This window comes from Podarcis filfolensis, assembly GCF_964270895.1.
Source record: "Podarcis filfolensis genome assembly, chromosome: 2".
Classification (NCBI taxonomy): Eukaryota; Metazoa; Chordata; class Lepidosauria; order Squamata; family Lacertidae; genus Podarcis; species Podarcis filfolensis.
Genome location: NC_139605.1, coordinates 80355668 through 80374732, shown reverse-complemented (window position 1 = coordinate 80374732; position 19065 = coordinate 80355668). Strand labels below are relative to the sequence as shown.

The 19065-nt window shown below is 45.7% G+C and overlaps 1 protein-coding gene across 1 annotated transcript; it reads right to left on the bottom strand.

Annotated features, from left to right (window-relative positions):
- Nucleotides 1-1754: 1754 nt before the first annotated feature.
- RTBDN (retbindin) lies at nucleotides 1755-18478 on the bottom strand. The gene is made up of 6 exons (XM_083596203.1): nucleotides 18059-18478; nucleotides 9999-10173; nucleotides 8359-8443; nucleotides 7936-8064; nucleotides 6996-7104; nucleotides 1755-3513 (listed from the first exon to the last, which is right to left on the bottom strand). The coding sequence occupies exons 2-6, from the start codon at nucleotides 10162-10164 to the stop codon at nucleotides 3211-3213; spliced, it is 792 nt and encodes a 263-aa protein (XP_083452329.1). The 5' UTR covers nucleotides 10165-10173; nucleotides 18059-18478; the 3' UTR covers nucleotides 1755-3210.
- Between the last annotated feature and the right edge of the window lie 587 nt (nucleotides 18479-19065).

Below are 19065 nucleotides of genomic sequence, written 5' to 3'. Positions count from 1 at the left end.
GGATGAGAACAGAAATTGTGCTCCAGTGGCGCAGCGGCAGCAGGAGGCCCCATTAGCTAAAGTGGTGCTTCAGGTTAAGAACAGTTTCAGGTTAAGAACGCAACTCCGGAACGAATTAAGTACTTAAACCGAGGTACCACTGTACTGTGGGAATTATATTTACCTACTTTCTGCATTGATGCAAAGATTACTGAGAGAATATGTGTGAGACATTTGGAATAATCAAAGGGATAATAATAAATGTAAAACTTTGCAGTTGCTGTTGCTTGACAGAGGGATGAAGCAGCCTCTGTGGAGAAGAGTCTTATTTCTTTTAGCAAATGCTTTTGTCAGGGAACTGACATCGGAGCCAGAAGTGGAGGCAAGGCTCCCAAGCGATGCTGGAGAAGGGCACAGCAGGGAGAGAGGGAACTCATCAGCTGGGGAAGGAAATCAGCGTAACACCAGGGATAAAGGGGGGCGGATGGGGGAATCGGAGAGGGGGCTCCAGGACTCTTCGCCGGAGACCAGCGGGGAGAGCACAGGTCCTCCGCTACCCACACCCACCCTGCGCAGAAGACTTCCGCGCAGGGAAAGTAGGCGTAGACTTGGCGTCAAAGAACTTCTTTGCTGGAAGAAGTTCAAGAAACGCCCACTGACGGATTCTGCTAGCGACTGAAACAGCCACGAAGTGAAGGGCTGTCCAGCCAGGAAAAGGTTTAACCAGGCAACCTAGCCAGGAGTGGCGGCAACTTACGCATGAGCAACCCCATATAACCATTACAGCTTTTAACAAAGTTAGCTCTCTCTTTCTCTCAGCTGTGCCCCTCCTCTGGCTCTCATGCCCCTTCTCATTTCCTCATGCTGCTTTATAGTCAGCTCCAACTCCATCCATTCATCTCTCTCCCATCTTCCTGCCTAATGTAGCATGCTCTCTTAAGAAGAGCCTCTCCACTCTATCAAGCCAATTTCCTTTTCCTTCAAGAGCTTCCTCAAGAAATGCTTCTTTACCAATCCCTCTCCAGCTCAGCGTTACCTTACCTGCTTTCCCACTATACTATCCTCATCTAACAGACTCCCCACCACACCTGTCCTTTGGGCCAGGTCACTTTTGCTTCAGCACTGTTTAACAGTGTTAGATGGTTGTTTGGTAAGCAGCACTCAGTAAGGCTAATGAGTACTTTTATATTAAAATCCTGAACCAAGGAAGGGTTCAAATGCAACAGTGCCTAAAGAGGTCTCTTGTTTTGGAGAAAGCAAGCCAGCGGTCCTCACTGATCACAAGTACAGTGGTACCTCAGGTTAAGTACTTAATTCGTTCCAGAGGTCCGTACTTAACCTGAAACTGTTCTTAACCTGAAGCACCACTTTAGCTAATGGGGCCTCGTGCTGCCGGAGCACAATTTCTGTTCTCATCCTGAAGCAAAGTTCTTAACCTGAAGCACTATTTCTGGGTTAGCGGAGTCTGTAACCTGAAGCGTATGTAACCTGAAGCATATGTAACCTGAGGTACCACTGTATTGTCTTGCGATTTGGCAACTAACACCCATAACACCATATACATAATACTCTAAACACAAACCAAACAAGTAAATCAGGCAGCTTGAGCCACTAACAGAAAATTTCTGTCTAAGTGGGCTCTCTCCCTTTTCGTCCAAGTTCATTTTGCCATTCAGCCTGACGTGTCGAAAGCTAAGAAAGGGACTGTTCTTTGCAGAGATACCTACTCTGGCCCCCCCCCCCAGATTCTTTCCACAAATGCCGACCCACGCAAGTCGTTGTTGTTGTTTAATTTCTCCACAAGTAATAGGTTTGAACCAATACATAGTGTGCAGTTTGCAACAAACATGGACAAGGGTGAACAAGCAAGAGCATGACAAGGCAGCTGATAAAGCAGTGCATGTTTGTGACACAAGATCTGCTTTGGACAGAAGGTGGACAATATTATAAAGGAAGTTTGCACATGGTAATACAGGGATTGATGTGGTGAAATTCAAGGAGTGCTGCATAAGATATGGAGGACACAGGTAAGAACCGGCTTTTAACCAGAAGGTTGGTGGTTTCAGCCCCCCCAGGGACGGCTGAGGGCTGGATTCCTGCACTGAATTCTATGATTCTAACTCCAGGGATCTTACTATTCTGTCCACTCACCCACTCAAGATGAGATGCTGTTTTCTTTTTTTGGTTCACAAACTACTTTTCTGCCTAGGACAAACTAGTACATGGCACTGACCAGTTCAGACTGGAGGCTCTGTATATTTTTTAAAATGGATGTTTTAAACTTTTCCATGATACACACATTGAATTATTACAATGATAACCAATCTAAATCTAGCCACATCAGTGGCACAATCTCTTTCTCCTTCCCCTTCTGTGTTTGGTTGTATACAAATTTAAGCTAACTATGAAGCACTGGCCATTTTAATACTGCAGCAGCAGCTACTGGTTTACAAAGATCTGCAGTTTCCTTGCTACAGAACTGTAACCGGCCTTTTAACTCTCAGATCCTACTTCCTAGGTAGTGGTTTTTTCTGCTGCCTGTGTCAAGCGCAAACAGCGAAGGCTATTTCATTTTGGCTCAGTTCTACAGGCAAACATACCTAAAGCCTTATTATTAGTAGCTGGGGTTAATAGTAAGTGCAGAATGATCTCATTAACTTATTTATTCTTAGTCTATGCAACCTCTCACTCTTTCAGGCCAGAGCCTTTGAAAGACAGACATCGCTCCCTCCCCCATAGTGCTAGAGGAGACAGATTTGAGGACCACTGGGGGTGTGTGGGAATGGGTGTTTTAGTCATTGGGAGGGAAGGCAGGGTGTTGAGAGTGAAGAAACTACCATTGACCACACTGGGCAAAATGATTCCTGCATTGCAGGGGGTTGGACTAGATGACCCTCGTGGTCCCTTCCAACACTACAATTCTATGATTCGATGTACAAGACATGTGTAGGGGAAGCAGCGGCCACAGGCAGGCATACCGGGAGTAGAAGGTGGTGCTCTGGTGGGGTAAACTCTGCTTCTAGGGCATGGGGAATCAGAGTGCTCGGCTAAATTGCCACACCTGCTTCCTCTGCCACGGCCACACCCAGGTTGCACAGAGCTATACAGGATGGCAAGAAGCTGGTGACACGGGACATGAAGGATTTGCATAGATCACAAGCGATCCCCCCCAAGCCTCAGAAAATCACAGGGGAGGGGGTTATTTTCCCCTGGGAGGCTGGCTGTCTCCAATCAGAACCCGCTCCCACTACCCTCCACATCTTCCATGAAGACCGAGCGCTTCTGCATGTTTCTCCGCAGGCGACGGAGCAGGGGGTTGCCTGGGCAGGGCCCTCCAGGGCTGGCGCGGCCTCTTTCAATGCCTTCCTTGGTGGTGTCTGGCTCCTCGATGCTGTCACTGTCTTCAAGACGCAAATAAGAGGCAGAGAGGGCTGAGTCGGAGGCCGTCAGCGTCAGGCACTCGCAAGGATCAGTGCTGGCTACGAAGGAATCATCCCAGATGGTTTCACAGAGCTCTTTGCCGTCCTTGTACATCTGAGGGGGAGAGAGAGGTGGGGAGCTGAGAATGTGAAGCGCTCTTGCTCTGAGAAGCCTCAGTGCAGAAGTTAAGGCTTGAACAATACTCCATCATCATCATCATCATAGTAATAATTTATTATTTATACCCTGCCCATCTGGCTGGGTTTCCCCAGCCACTCTGGGCAGCTCCCAACAGAACACCAATAACAATAATAAAAAAGCAACAACATCAAACATTAAAAACTTCCCTAAACAGGGCTGCCTTCAGATGTCTTCTAAAAGTCAGATAGTTGTTTACTGTACAGTGGTACCTCAGGTTATGAACTTAATTCATTCCAGAGGTCCATTCTTAACCCGAAACCATTCTTAACCTGAGGTGCACTTTCGCTAATGGGGCCTCCTGCTGCCGCCATGCCGCTGGCACGCAATTTCTGTTCTCATCCTGGGGCAAAGTTCGCAACCCGAGGTAACTACTTCCAGGTTAGCGGAGTTTGTAACCCAAAGCATTTGTAACCTGAGGTACCACTGTATTTCCTTGACATCTGAAGGGAGGGTGTTTCACAGGGCGGGCGCCACTACCGAGAAGGCCCTCTGTCTGGTTCGCTGTAGCTTCACTTCTCGCAGTGAGGGAACCGCCATAAAGCCCTTGGAGCTGGACCTCAGTTTCTGGGCCGGACGATGGGGATGGAGACGCTCCTTCAGGTATACTGGGCCGAGGCAGAGGGATGTCAAGAGACTTTCAGCAGGGGTGGCTGTGTCTTTATGAGCAGAAGGGTAGAGTACCATCCAAACAAACCAATCTGGGGTGAGGGCAGGGGCAGATCTACTAGGAAACCAATGAAGCTTAAGGGCCCTTCATCCCAGAGGGACCCCAGAAGCAACTTCAGTCCACATTGCTTAAACATTTTGGGTCTAGTAGACCCAATTTGAGTCACGTGACTCGAATTGATTAGTTTTTTGTTGCCTATATTTCAACCATCCCACAAAGACATTATAAAGGTGTGGTGATCTGTTGTGGAACAACCCCATTGAAAAACAGAATACTGGTTACTCAGACCTCATTGCTGGCTGTAAAGGAGGGGGGCGACAGTGCCCCCCCCAAATGTAAGTCCGCCACTGAGCAAGGGGATGGGTGGGAAGAGAAGAAGGAGCAGCACAATATGAAAGACAAATGCATTACCTTGTTTTGCTTTAGTTTTCCAAACTAATCTGTCACTCAGCAGACTCAAGATACCCAAAGTGGGTGAGAGACTGTTGTTGGAACTTCCAGCGCCCATGAACCCTGACCATTGGCCATGCTGGCTGGGGCTGGAGGAAGCCGAAGACAGACAACATTTTGGGGGGCCTGCAGCAGAGTGAGTATCTTGATGACTTGAGCTGTGTCACCAGCACAGTCCCTCCCGCATGGGGTGAGAGGGGCTTGCTTCATAGAATCCCAGCTGCTTGTTAGCTCCTGCCTCTCCCAAAAGACCAACACAATAGCTACCACATGGCAGAAAGGCAGACTAACTGGGCCTGCTGCTTGCTTATGCCATTTGATGTGGCTTGATTTCTAAACAAGAACTTTGTCAGGATATCATGCTCAGGGCCTTGCACACCATTCCCCCTATCCTTTGATGCTTTGAGATAATGGTTGATATTTTTCTGTGGGGATACCATTGTGTTCTGCGCATGATTAGTGAAATATACTCTGAGTCGAGTGTGGATTTCATGCTCTTTATTCAGCTCAGAGTAGTGAGGAATGGAAGTTCCCCCAAAATGTCTGCTTTATATACATTATTTACACAATGGGTCCCATGTGATTGGCTAATTCTGGGATTCTCCTGTAGGCCAATCAGGTTGCGGATTCACTTCCAACCCGGAGTTGGATTGGGTGGCTCCTGCCGACCAATCAGACTGCTGCATTCTGGATCCTATTGTTCTAGGACCAATCAGACTGCTGCATTCTGAATCCTATTTTTCTAGGACCAATCAGACTGCTGCATTTTGGATCCTATGCAACTCAGTACATAACAATTAGATGCACTATTTTGCTTTCTAAAATACAGTAAAAAAAACTCAGTTTGGGGAGAGAGTGGGTCTCAAATGACAACTCCACCAATTCAAAAGGGCAGCAGCCACCACACATTACTAGCAATCCTGTCTGTCATCTTTGTTGGGCAAACACTGCAGGGGAAGAAGGGACGAGCTGTATGGTGCTGACGTTATTACACTGTCAGTCATATACTGCCCATTTCTTCTGACAGGCATCCTGCCAAGCTGTTGCTCTCTGCCTGCCTGCCTGCCTGTCACTGGACACAAACTCTGCTAGCTGCCCGAAGGTTCAAATGACTGTCTCAGTGCAAGCCGACCAGCAGTCAGCAGGAATTAGCTTCACCTCCAGTGGAAAGGCTGAAACATGTCATATAGAGTTAGATAATATGAGGGGTTTCAATTTCTGCCGACCTTCAGGGTAATGTAGCACCTGCCTTTTGAACTGCAGCTGGGATTTTGTATGTGTGTGTGGTTTTTTAAAGCAAGACACAGAAGAGGCTTCATTGACCAAGATCGCCCCTTGGGTGCCCTGTACATCCAAGGAAAACCTTGGAGATGTTTCTGTTTTGTTAAACCTTGGAGATGTTGGAGCATTTACTATCGGATTGACCTTAAGACGTTTGAAGTCTCTGGCCTCTTGCTAACATTAAGAGTACAAACAATTCCCTCCTCCAACAATTAGGCTTTTAGTCCTCATGATGAGAGATAAAGTTGGGTATTTGGGAAGCACTGTGCTCTCTTGATGTCTGTCACCTGGTTTTAAGAGATGGGAGGAAACCCCTTGCCTATTCAGCTAAGCTTGTGGGAAACAATTCCTCATTGTGTAACTGGCAATACAGAGGCAGCTACAAAGAAATATTAAAAGCACCGATCTCTTCAGGCATTTTCTTTGTCTTTGACTTGCAGTTTCTGACAGAGAATGCTGGTGGCACAACAGTTTTAAAAAATGCCAAAGAGCATATTATGTCAGCATTTATACTCATGGCTCCTACAATAGTTCTGAAAATGTCCCAGCCTAACATCAACTCAGATTACCATCCCTCTGTGGAACAGTGGTCCTTGAAAAGATGAACCATGAGTGAGTAGTCACATAAGCTAGGTCTATTTGTTTTAAGAGAAGAATACAAACCCCAACAACTTCCACCTAAAGTTGGAGGCACATTCACTTTTAAGCTTTTCCCCCTTGAAGAGTGGGAACCTTATTCTAAAAAGGCATCACAAGTTGAAATAAAGACCTTAAGTTGTTGACAAAGCCCTTTCACATAATTTATGTGATTTCAGGAATACTGAAAGACTTGGCTTGGTTTGTGCTAAAGCTGAGGCCTCCTAGGAATGGTGTAATTCCTCTTTCTCCTCCAATAACTGCTTTTCCCAAACATGACTCAGTACAGGCATCTCTTCATGACTCATGTGATTTCTGGGGCTGAGGGCTGCATCCATCTGGGGGCTTTTAGTGTCCTCACCTGGCCATACGACAGGCAGTCCTGGCTGCAGTTATTTCCCTCAGGGCCCCAATGCCAGTCAGTGAGCCAGTTGCGAGCACACGTCAGGTCTTCCTTGCAAGCATCATACCTGAGGTGATAAGAAGGTGTGGCAATAAGGAAAGCAGTTGAACTTTAATTGTTATTATATCAGACCATTTTTATTATATCAGACCAGACCTTTTATTTTTGTTATATCAGACCTCCAAGGAGCTCAAGTTGGTGCACAAGGTCCACACACCATTTTGATCCTTACGACAGACAACCCTGTGAGGTATATTAGGCTGAATAACAATCCCCAGCTCAAAGTCACTCTGTTAGTTTCATGACTAAGTTTTATGGAGATATGAACCCAAGTTTCTCTATCTTTTTCAGTCCCAATGGAGGGTCAATACTCACTAAGCACTTCCTCCTTTCCCCCACCTTTACCCAATTCAACGTTTTTTGCCAATAGAATTACATACATTTATTTCCACCAGTCCACTGCCTGAGGCCCAAGAAATGGAAGTATGTTTGTGTTGGGTGGAGATGCCCTTTAAAAAGCTTGTGGATTTCCCTCAATATCCAGGTTAGCTCCTGCACTTGACTCAGCTTCCCCACATCCAGCTGACTTATTCCAAAATTGAGCTGGGTGTGCCGAAAGCGAGATGCAGGTGTCATAGATACAGTGTCCCCAAGCATGTTGAATCTCTGCGGGGAAATGACTTATAAAGGGCCTTTAAGTGTAAAACAACAACAACCTGGTATGCCTTTCACTGCTTGTCTGTCTTAAAATGGCAGGGCATTTCATTTAAACAGGACACTAGCAATGTGATGACTTTCTCCTCTTCTGCTATCTCCAGGAGACGATGCTCTTTCCCTGTTTCTTCATCTCCTACAGGGTCCCCTCCTTCCCCAGTTGGGACAAGGAGACTTCACTCACCATTGGTCACAGAAACTCTGGCAGAGGGGCACAGCCAGCACAGCTGTGGGGCGCTGAGGATGAGGCCACTGGGCAGCGATGGGGGAGCAACGGTAAAAACATTCCAGCTGCTGTAGATAGCCCTCACATCTGCATAGGAGAAAGAAGCACTAGGGCATAAAGATGGCGGAGCAGGCCTAAAATGGCAAGCAAAAGGCTACCCATGGTGGGGGGGGGAACAATAAAAAAATGTGAAGAAAGGTCGTGCCAAGGAGCAGATCTTCCCCATCCCAGTTGTCTGGTAACTTCCAAGACTAGTTTTAGCAGGAACTCCTACCTCTTGGTAGGCCCAGCTTGTAGGAAAGGAAACACACACACACACACACACACACACACACACACACACAAAAGACTGGAGTAGGCATGGCTGCCTCTCTGTCTGACCTGCTGCTAAGGCTCCCACAGCGGTTCCAGTAGATGTCATTGGCTTTGGAAAGGTCCTGGGTGACCTCCGGTGAGCAACAGGCATCTGTGGGAAAAGAATCCTTCTGTCAGCAGCCCCTTCCTTTGTGTTGAGATGAACCAGTTGTTATTCCGGCAACCCTGCATGTTGCCGTCTGATTGCAACAGCTGCAGGTATTGCCTAACAAGCTGGAAGTATGCAAATTGCCACCAGTTACCATGTGATGAGCCAATGCATACATAAATTCCCTAGCAGGTATTCTGGGCATGATAAGAACCCTATACTCCTATACCCATGTCCCATTCCCCACCCGCTCCCTACAGTCTCTGTGGCCTCTGTGTACAACCCTCCAAAGTTTCCCCCAGGCACCAGGGGTTGCCTCTGCTGAGTTCCTTTGCACCCTGTGCATAGCAGTGCATGCTACTCACACACATTAAATTTTGATCAGCCAGGGCTATGAGATCATTGCAGCCTCAAAATGAAATACAGTACATATTATTCTCACTAGCCTTCCTCTTTTCTTGAAAAACAACCGAGGCTGAAAATGTAGAAGAAAGATCTGTTAACTTTAAAAAAGTGAATCTTTTGATCTGTTTGTCTGGAGCATTGCCCTCCTGAGATACGGTCCTGAACCAAGAGAAAGTCCAGGTCCTGGACTCTGAAGTGAAAGATTTGAGGAACATGAAGTTGAAGGGCCATCATATGGCTCTTTTGTTCAGCAGAGTCATGTGTAAGTTCTGCCTGGTAGCAGTATTCCCAAGATTTTTGAGGTAAAAAATTGATGGTCCATATCAAATGTGTTTGCATAGACATTTTTGTTATATAGTAAAATAATCATACAACATTGATTTCCTTGAACATAGTTAGCTGGGGGCTGCTATTTCAGCTTTCTTCGTGTATTTTTGTGATTGATTGACAGCACTGTATTATGCAAAATATGACCTTATTAGTACAAGACAAAATATCAAGCTGGTAAATTCCTATACTAAATTAAAGCAAGACCACCCTTTATAGGACAATATAAAGGTTAACTCAATTTCCCTTGTCTGAGATTGTGTGTTTTTTAAAAGAAAAATAAAACAATCCCATGTGGAATAAAATGCCACTGAATCAATGGGTCAAACTTTCCCATTACATGTTTAGATGCAGCTATTCGTATAGGGCAAGGGGCAAGGCTAACTAGACCGCTCATTCACTATTAGAGGAAGTGATGACACTGTGTCAGGTGTGGGGAAGCCCAGGCCCTCTAGATGCTGCTGGACTTCATCTCCCACCTTCCCTGACCATTGGCCATACTGGCAGAGGCTGATGGGAGCTGGAGTCCAATAACATCTGGAGGCCTACAGGTTAGTGCCCAGAATATAGGGCAGAGATAAGTATTACCAGCTTCTAGACAACTCTTCTATGCCAATTCTTGTTAAAGGTACAGGTCTACTTTGCATCTGATCATCTCATTTATTTCATCAACCACCATAAGGAGGTTTGCTCATCTCTCCTCAAACCTGTGGGGAAATGCTGAGAGGAACCTTGGCTTCAGAGCTCCACTTCCTGCTTGCCCAAAGCTCTTCAAGCCTTGTAGCTTCTCCCTCCTGCTGCCTTCGTGCCCTTAACCAATACTCACTTTCTGCATAGATCTGGCAAATGCCAAGCTGTCCTTCTGGGCTTGGGCTGGCTTTGTGTTTTCCTCCAGGCAAGCAGCGAACCTCCATGCCTGTAGCACTGGTCCATGACACGACCAGTGCCCAAGCTATACCCATTATCCAGACAGTGCCACCACCGCTGCTCATTTTGACTATCTGAAAAAAGAGGAAGGGAAAGGATTACTAAATCAGTTTGGATTGCCTAGCTTCACTGCCGCCTTGAAGCATGCCAGTTAGATTACACAAAATGGACTCCCACCTAGTCCTAGCTCCCCTCTCCCCAGTGTGTTCCTATGCACAGCATGCTTTCATCTCTGTTCCACTCCAACAATGTCCTTATTCCGCCCCCCCCCCCCCGTCTGCTTTGATAATCCACTGTAGAGTTGGACCCTTCCCTTTGTTCGTTGTTTGACTCGAGTGAGGAGAAAATGTCCAGCAACTGCTCTTATCTCCCCATCACCACAGGTAATTCAAGGCAAGCCAGCTGCAGGCAACTCTTCCAACACCTCAGTTTAGGGTCAACTCTAGCCTGAGAAACACAAGCAGCTCCTACGCTCCCTGATTAAACTTAGGGCTTCATTCATGAAACCAGTGCTATTTTTCTAGAACAAGAGGTGCCAGAACTCACCATGAACGCCTCCTTTGTTCTCTTATAATGCAGTGGTGCCCACCTGAGGGGGGCTGGAAATGAGTTCCAGTGAGTTCCGGCTGAACCCCCCCCCCATGAAACAGAGGAATTGATTGATCCATGCCAATTATGTAACAATTTGAAAATCTGTATACCAATCTTCCTTTTTATAACCAAGAAGAGTACCGGGGGGGGGGGGGTAGAATGCACCTGCAGACAGGTAAGATTTGTATAAGGGTGTCAAAAGTTCTCAGCCAGCCTTTCTCAGTGGCTCAGTCCGCAGCAATTAGTAGATGACAAATCTCCATACTTAATTGCTGCACACCAAGCCAGTATTTAAGAACCAAGCCTCACAGGAATGTCATGTGTTTAAACAAGCTTAAACTGGCCACTTTGAGGGTATGTTCACATTACCACTGACTCCTGCCCCTAGTTTCCCGAAGCTGTTTTCACATGACGATAGCCACAATCCATATTGATCCTGTAGTTGCTTCACAAACACTGCCGTTTGATACGTTTTCCTCAAACAAACTTTAATCCAAGTAGAAAATGGTAAGCAGTAATGAGAATATACCCTAACAGCCATCACAAATGTGCAGTTGAATTTCACGAATTGGAGTTTCCTGGGGAGTTGCAGGGGCAGGGAAACCAACAAGGCCATGTGTGCTGGGTTAAGACATCTCCATCCCCTTTTGGAGGTGAGCAGAACTGTGTAAATGCAGCTGGGAAATTTAGCAGAAGGTTACCTTTCTGCATTTTAAGCTGCTAATGTGAATATACTGTTAGCTTGGAGAAAAAGCAGCCTTGGGGCCCTGATCCAGGATATTATTCCAATCAGGATAAGGTCCCTCTGTGTGTATGTGTGTGTGCATGCACATGCACAGAAAACCAAGCCCTCTTGACTCATTTTCAGCAGAAAAGTGTCAGGAGGCCCCAATCTGGATCAGAGAGCACATTCCAGATCAGGACTCCACAGTTGCTTTTTTCTTCAGAATGAGAGTGGGCAACCCTAGCTTTTCACATGACATCTCTTGCACTTTGGCTATTCCACCTCCTCCAGAATGCACTGGACCTTTCCATTCCCATGAAGGATCCTGTGCAGCTCAGAAGCTTGAATGCTCCTACACCAGCAAGAACAAAAAGGTCATTAGCAGCTCAGCAGAGAGAGAGAGAGAGAAGGTTGGAAAGAACTAGGGTAACTCAATAAGCTTGGCACTAATTGTGAGCATCAGTGAGGCCTGGCTACCCTACATCACCACTGTGGAACCAGCTTGGCTGGCTGCCTGGAACTGGTACAGTAATCTAGACAAAGGGTAGGTGGGTAGATAAGTGTATGGAAGCTTATAGAAGCTAGGTCAGATTGCTTTATAGGGTAGTCCAGCTTTACCCCATCTGGTGTCCTCCAGTTGATGTTGGACGACAATCCCCATCATCTCTGTCCATTGACCATGCTGGCTGGGGATTATGGGAGTTGGAGTCCAAAAAAACATATGGAGGTTACCAGGTTGGGGGAAGGCTGTATTACAGACTAAGAAAAAGGGAAGGGATTGAAAGGAAGATGCTTTAATGGTTGGTAGAATGAGCACATCCGTCCTGGCTTCTAACTCCCTGCATAGTCTGGGGTGGGTGGATGGGTGAGTATTTAGTAAGCTGGCCAGAGTTGCTGGGGCAACCCAGCCAGATGTGCGGGGTATAAATAAAAAGTTGTTGTTGTTGTTGTTGTCCTTCAGATTTGGCTTCAAAAACAAACCTTCCAGACCCCTCCCTCAAATCTCTCTTGTGCTTCCTACAGTCCCAGCATTGTAGCCACCAAGAGGGGGGTTTAATCCCCTCTAAACAATAAGAATTGAGGACCTTATTTTTTATTGTAAATTGTGGGTGCAAAGAATCCCGGCAGTGCAAGGGAAGATATTGGATTTCTATTAGAGAAGGAAATGATGGAGAGTGAAATACGTTTGATCCAGGCAAACGGCTGCCTTCACTGCTGTGCCTTTGAGCAAAATGTACCAGAGGGCAAAATCTCACCACAGAAAGTACTTTCAGGGCAAGGTGACACCCCTCCTTTTCCTTTGCTGTGTCTAATTTCAGTGATGCGGCCTCATTTGCAACAATATGAAGCAAGATGCAGGACTAAATCATCTGGTCCCTAGAGGAGGGAGTCACCTTGGGTCCTAGGAGGCAGGTAGCCAAGTGAAATTTGACAGCAGACCTTCCTCTCAAAATCAATTTGGGACCAATCAATGGAGCTATGCTCCTTAATGCCTCTAGTCTGGGACAGGTAAAGTCTTCCCTCATGCATGTTGCAGGTTTCTGAGGGGTGGGGAAATTACATTTATATAGAAGGGTAAAGAGAAATGGCCCAGTCGTTATGTAACATGGTCTCTAGGACTAAATTCACTTTATTCTCTCAGGCTTGTAAGCCGAATCCAATATCAAATCTTAGTTATCACCCAATATTCTTCAAACTCATATGATTTTGCTTCGCTCTGCAGTTTTACTTAACATTTTTGGTTTTTAAAATGTTTATATTTAGTTAGTTAGCTAGTTAGTTTCAAAAACTCACAGTAATGCAAAACAAATAATAAGGAATATTAATAAGTAAACAAAATGAACACAGAGCTCCACTCTCCAGGTAAGTGTCTTTTTTGTATCTTCTTCTGCACAAAACGGTCAAGTGAATCAATGTTCCCGTTTTATGTTATGCTAACAGGCCTGTCCAAATAGCTGGAGGCTGCAGGGTGTATTCTCTTCTCCTTGCTTGCAGATCAGATAAACCATTGCCCCAGTTCACACAGTCAACATTTCCCCCAACAGAGTGGCTCCATCAGTGTAGTCTCACCTGTGTCCAAATGTGGGGAGCACGCGTGCAATTTTTCCATTTTCTTTTTTAAGGGGGAGAATTCCTGACATGCAAAGGTCATATTCCCAGAAAAAAACTAGTCAAAACAGTGTTGCATTAAACTCTGCACATATTCCTTCAAGCCCCTAAGGCAGGGATTGCCCTTCGGATAATGTTGGACTACAACTCCCATCATCCCTGACTGTTGGCCATGCTGGCTGGAACTGATCGGAATTAGAGTCCAACATTATCTAGAGGGTAACACATACCCCATCCCTGCCCTAAAAAAACCCCACAAAGTGCCAATCAAGCAGAATTTAAAATCTTGTTCATCTGGAAAGGTTCATCTGTAGTTCTAATAAGAAAACATTTCACTCAGACTTCAGCCGGAACTCATTGGAACCGAGTTAATGTTATTTTGTGGTGGCAAAATAAAAGAAGCTACGTATACTCTTAGTGCTACACTACAAAGGCTAATTAGTGTTAATGAAGCATTTCGGACCAGCTGGAAGCAGATCCACCTCAGGGTTCCACACAGCACTCATAATCAAGCGCCATATCACCCCTCATCCTGCAATGCCCATTCCCATAACAAAGGCGAAAGTGGGCAGTGTGTCACTGCACCAACCATTGGAAAAATCAAGCAAAAATTGAACAAGAAAGTGTGAACATTTTCTCAATACTGTGTTTTAAGTTTTATTAGTGCACTTGCACTTTAGCACAAAAAAAGACCCCTTTAAAAAATTGAAGAAAAACTCAAATGCAAGCTGTGGAAAAGGAATGGGAGGAAGAAATTGTATTGCAAAATATGAAACGGTGGCAGATTAATATCTGTTTAAGCAAAAAACACCACTGATAAGCTGTTTGGCTGGGATGGGAGAGGAGTGTGGGAGGAGGACAAATCACATTATCTGTTCTCTTTCCCAAGCAGATAACTGTGGAATGTTAACTTTTGCAAAAGTGCTCTGTGGGGGCAAGACTAGTACTGTAATGGTGGTGGTTCTGCTGGGTATGCAAGGCAAGTAACATAGGAAGGTTTCACCAGCTGTCTCATCACTGACTGCTGCTTCCACAAGGTTCATCCATAATATCTTACACCGTAATATCTTGCAAGTTCACATTTGAAAGTCGGGAGCTGAAATTGCATTGGAATTTGTTAGGAATGGGCTGCACCTGGGGGGGGGGGCACAATAACACAGAGAAGATGGGAGAAATCCTGGAACACAACAGTCTGGCAGCAACGTCATCTGGATTCTGTGTAATAACTATGAAAATGCGTGATGTCAATTTCAGAGAAAATGCTTTAGTATGGAACCACCTCAGATGAACTTGGTAGCTTCAAAGAGAGCTTTGCTCATTCCTTGCAGATTGTATTTATAGTACCCATTCATCTCCCTGCTCAGAGCCTGCCCAATGAGCCTCGCTCCGTAAAATATAAATTAACAACACCTATAATGTGCAATATTTATTTTGTTTAGCAGGTCATCAGTTTGAAGGTAGTTATTTCAGGTCTATGTCAACATTGTGTCCATTGGCCCAAAGCCTCTGCCTTTCTCAAGCTCTGTTCTAGAAACCCCAGCCCAATTTTGCGTTAGACTCCTGAACACTTAGTGAATCCTTCAGCATAAAGGTCTCATCCGGTGTTAATTGACTGACATTGAATGGTGACTTTCAGGTGGCCTCACTCTGTTTTATCCTTGTGATTCTCTGGCTAGCTGCCTGGAAAATACTGGTGGCCTCAATCCTAGCAGATTAGGGACAGGCCCCAAAGAAAGTAGCTTCCTGTCCTCCCCTCCCTGCCATAATTAGTTCTAGTCTGTAGAGCAGAAGAATGCAACTGCTATGTATAAAATCACCCAGTACACACATCTCAAGAATAATAGCATGAGACTCTTAGTTGGTGGTGCTGATAACGCCAGAGTTGCAGGTTCGATCTCCATATGGGACAGTTGCATATTCCTGCATTGCAGAAGGTTGGTCTAGACAGGGCCAGATTGAGGTTTGATGAGGCCCTAAGCTACTGAAGGTAACGGGGCCCTTTATATCTCCAACTGTCCTTTGTCAACAACAAATTGTCGCTGGTTTTTGTGTTGAATATATGCTATATGGAAATTTATGGACCTAAAGCCATTTGCACATAACAAAATATGTATTTTATCAAAGTAATTGTTGAATTTATCTTATATTTTGGAAATGTACATCCAGTTTTTTTGTTTACATTTTTTGGGGCCCCCCAAGAGAGTGGGGCCCTAAGCTATAGCTTGTTTAGCTTATACGTAAATCCGGCACTAGGTCTAGATGATCCTCAGGGTCCCTTTCAACTCTACAATCCTATGAGTCTAAAATTCTTCTCTTTATGGAGTGTATTGGGAACAAATTACCACTAGCCTTTTACAAAACAAAACAAAATTAACTGGACCTCAGTGAGTTCTATCCACAGCTTTGGAAAGGAGAAGACAGGGCTCAACTTCAGCTGAGACTCAACTCCAGAAGCCACTTTTAGTATCAGAATACAGCCCTGGCTTTCCTGCATATTGGGTAACCAGAATAATTCCATAAATATTTAGGATTATGGAGCAGGCTTGACTCTCAACTGCCTTCATCCCAGCATAAAACCCAGTATTTTTTTAAGGGTGTGATATTTTATTCTCACTCAAGACAGCTTCACATGTGTATACTCAGCAAAACTATACAAAATGTGACTGCAGTACATACCCTTTCAAATTGTATGTATCAATGCATCTGGAAACCACAACTCTGTTCCTATATATGTACTGGTAAATATTCATGTGTGGTACATAGAAAATAACTCAAAGGGACATACTTCTGTGTAGACAAATAATGGCTTGCCCTGTGAATGAACCAACTGTGTGTAAGAATATGTAATATGCAGAATGAATTAAGAATTCAATGCTACTTTGAAAAGCTTGCACACTATTGACATGATCAGAAGTTGATCCAATAAAATGAAATTGTGCTGATTCTAACAAAAAGCATGATATCCCACAAAGAAAATTCCACAATCCATATTAGGGCAATGCCTTTATTAGGTCAACCAAGGTATGGCAGAACAGTATGCAAACTCTTTAATTCTCCAGAACTCCTAATCAGGCTTGATGATAAATACAGAAGGGAGAGAAAAATGACTGGTGGAGAAGAAGCCATGGATTTGCATCTAGCTTAAGACACTTCACCCACAGCTATTTCTTCTTCCTCTTCCCCTAATTTGCTTTGCTTACCATCTTCTAGCCTGATGAGAAATTCTGCAGAACTTGAAAGTTTGCACACTATTTTCTGGCATTTTGGTTGGCCAAATAAAGGTACTACCCAAATATGGATTGCAGAATTCTCCTTGTTACTCTTATTCTTTGCAACTAAAAACAGGGAGACACCTGTCCATCTGTATCTTGCGATTATGCTGTTCAACGAAATGGTTCAAATAATGAGCACATTCCAAGAGTCTGTCTTCAGGTGGCTAGGTATCGGAGTGACAGCAGGCACCCAGTGTGTTGAAGGAGGGGCCAGGTCACCAAAGAGTTAATTTTTACGTATGCCCCAACCCCTCCAGAACCTCTCTTCTCAATTCACATAATTGCAGAAGCATCCTCTTTTATCCAACCCTAGTGCATTTCCACAAGAGCAATAAAGGAGAGTTTTGAGGGGTAAAGCTAATACAAAGCTAGGCTTAAAAAGGTGCAGACCTCAATTTACAATAGCAAGGTGTTTTTTTAAAAAAAGTAATTAATTAATTGGTTGATCAAGAGGTGTCTACTCAGTTAAGCTAATCAATTCACTAAAAACTGCAGATACAATTAATAGTTGGATTCCACTTTAGTAGTACTCTATATGCCAAATGATGGAACTACTGCACAACAGCATTCACACGTTACAAATACTAGCGAATCTTTCTCTCTGTGTGTTTTCCTATTGAAGGACTATTACACCCATGAGCAGCCCTCCTAACCTTGGTTACAATTACCATAAAGGAAAACCGTGGACTCTGCGACGCCGTTCTTTCCCCCAGTCCCGCTACCCAAAATGTGAACAAGTTGAACCGGAGCTCGGCAGAATTAAAAACAAGACGCCTGGTACCCAACGACGACAAGAAAAACAAGAGCTTCTCGTTTTCTGTTCCCTGAAATCCCTCACGTCTCCTGAGGCTAAGAGGAAATATCCCGTCCTTCTACTCCGGAATAATGACCGCGGAAGAAGCTGCACCCGTTTCTATCCTCACAACCCGCAAACACCAATTAACCCTCTCCCCTCCCCCGTGTTGCAATCACAAAAGGCGCGGGAGTGAAATCAATTTAATTCACCCGGATTGCAAGGGGAGTATAAGGCTGAAGCACGTCGGGAGGTTCCTTACTCCGAGATAGAAGTGATTCTTTACTGCCCCGAGGGTGTCCCGAGGCGCCCACCCACCGTCGCCTTGTTTTGTCTGCAAGAAGACGCGTGGCCGGGGCCACTGCCTCTGACCCGCTTTTCACCCCGCGTCTCCGAGCATCCCGCCTGCAGACAGGCTGCAGCCGCAGCAACATTGCTGTGCACGGCTGGGGCTTGGGGAAGACGCCTACCTGCAAGCGGCGAGGCTGCAGTCGGCAGAGGCGTTGCAGGACGAGGGCTGTCCGGATCGGCTAGTCTGGCGGCTTCAGGCAAGCGTGCCCCGATCCCGGATTGGGAGGACTCTGGGGCGAGCTGGCGGCGCAGTCGCTGTCTCCACCACGCGCTGCTCCGGAGGAATGGAGCTGAGGAGTCGCTGCCTCCTCTTGCCGCTGCAGCAAATAACGCGGGTCCTCTCGCTCGCTCTCTTCCCCCACCCCTCCCCAAGGTGCGCAGGACGCCAGCCAGCCAGCCGTCGGGTCTGCTGGGGGGGAAAGAGCGGGACCGCCCAGAGGGAGATGCGGGAGGAGAGCGGGGCCAGCCGGGCAAGGGGGTCGCCTGCTCTCCCGGCCACTGCTGCAGAGGCTTAGGTCGCATTTGCAGCGCATCAGAGGAAGGTGCAAGGCGCTGTACGGGGAAAGCGACCGGCCATCTAGCCACACTGAGCGGCTAGGCACGGGGCAGGGCAAACTGATGGTGACTTTCCCTGTGGAATGTTTAGAAGACCCACAGTTCGTGCCTTCTCCCCAACACGCTCACAAACAGGCCAGGGAAGAGATAACCGGTCTTTGTGATTTGCAAGGTATACGAGGTATACTAGAGAGCGGTATACTATTCCTTAATACAGAGGCTCAGTTTAGAGACTGAGAGCTGTGTTCCATAATTTTGTCTAATCCAGTTTTGTTTTGTTTTTAATTCATGGTGGTCATCAGAACATGTCCTGGAAATGTGTTCCACATGAGTGCGGATTATGTAGTGTGGAAGTATTTCAGGTTCCCATTCATCTGTATTTACTGCCATTCAGTTCCACTGGATTACTGGAGAGAGAGGATGGAAGGAAGGGCTTTGCTACTCTACAAGACACTCCTCTCCACGGTGGACGGAGTTTTTCTCAGCTTTGGGACATAAATTCAGTTGTTATTGGAAAATGAGAAATGCATGAAAGTGGGTCAAAGTAAACACACTTGCTCAATCAGCAGTA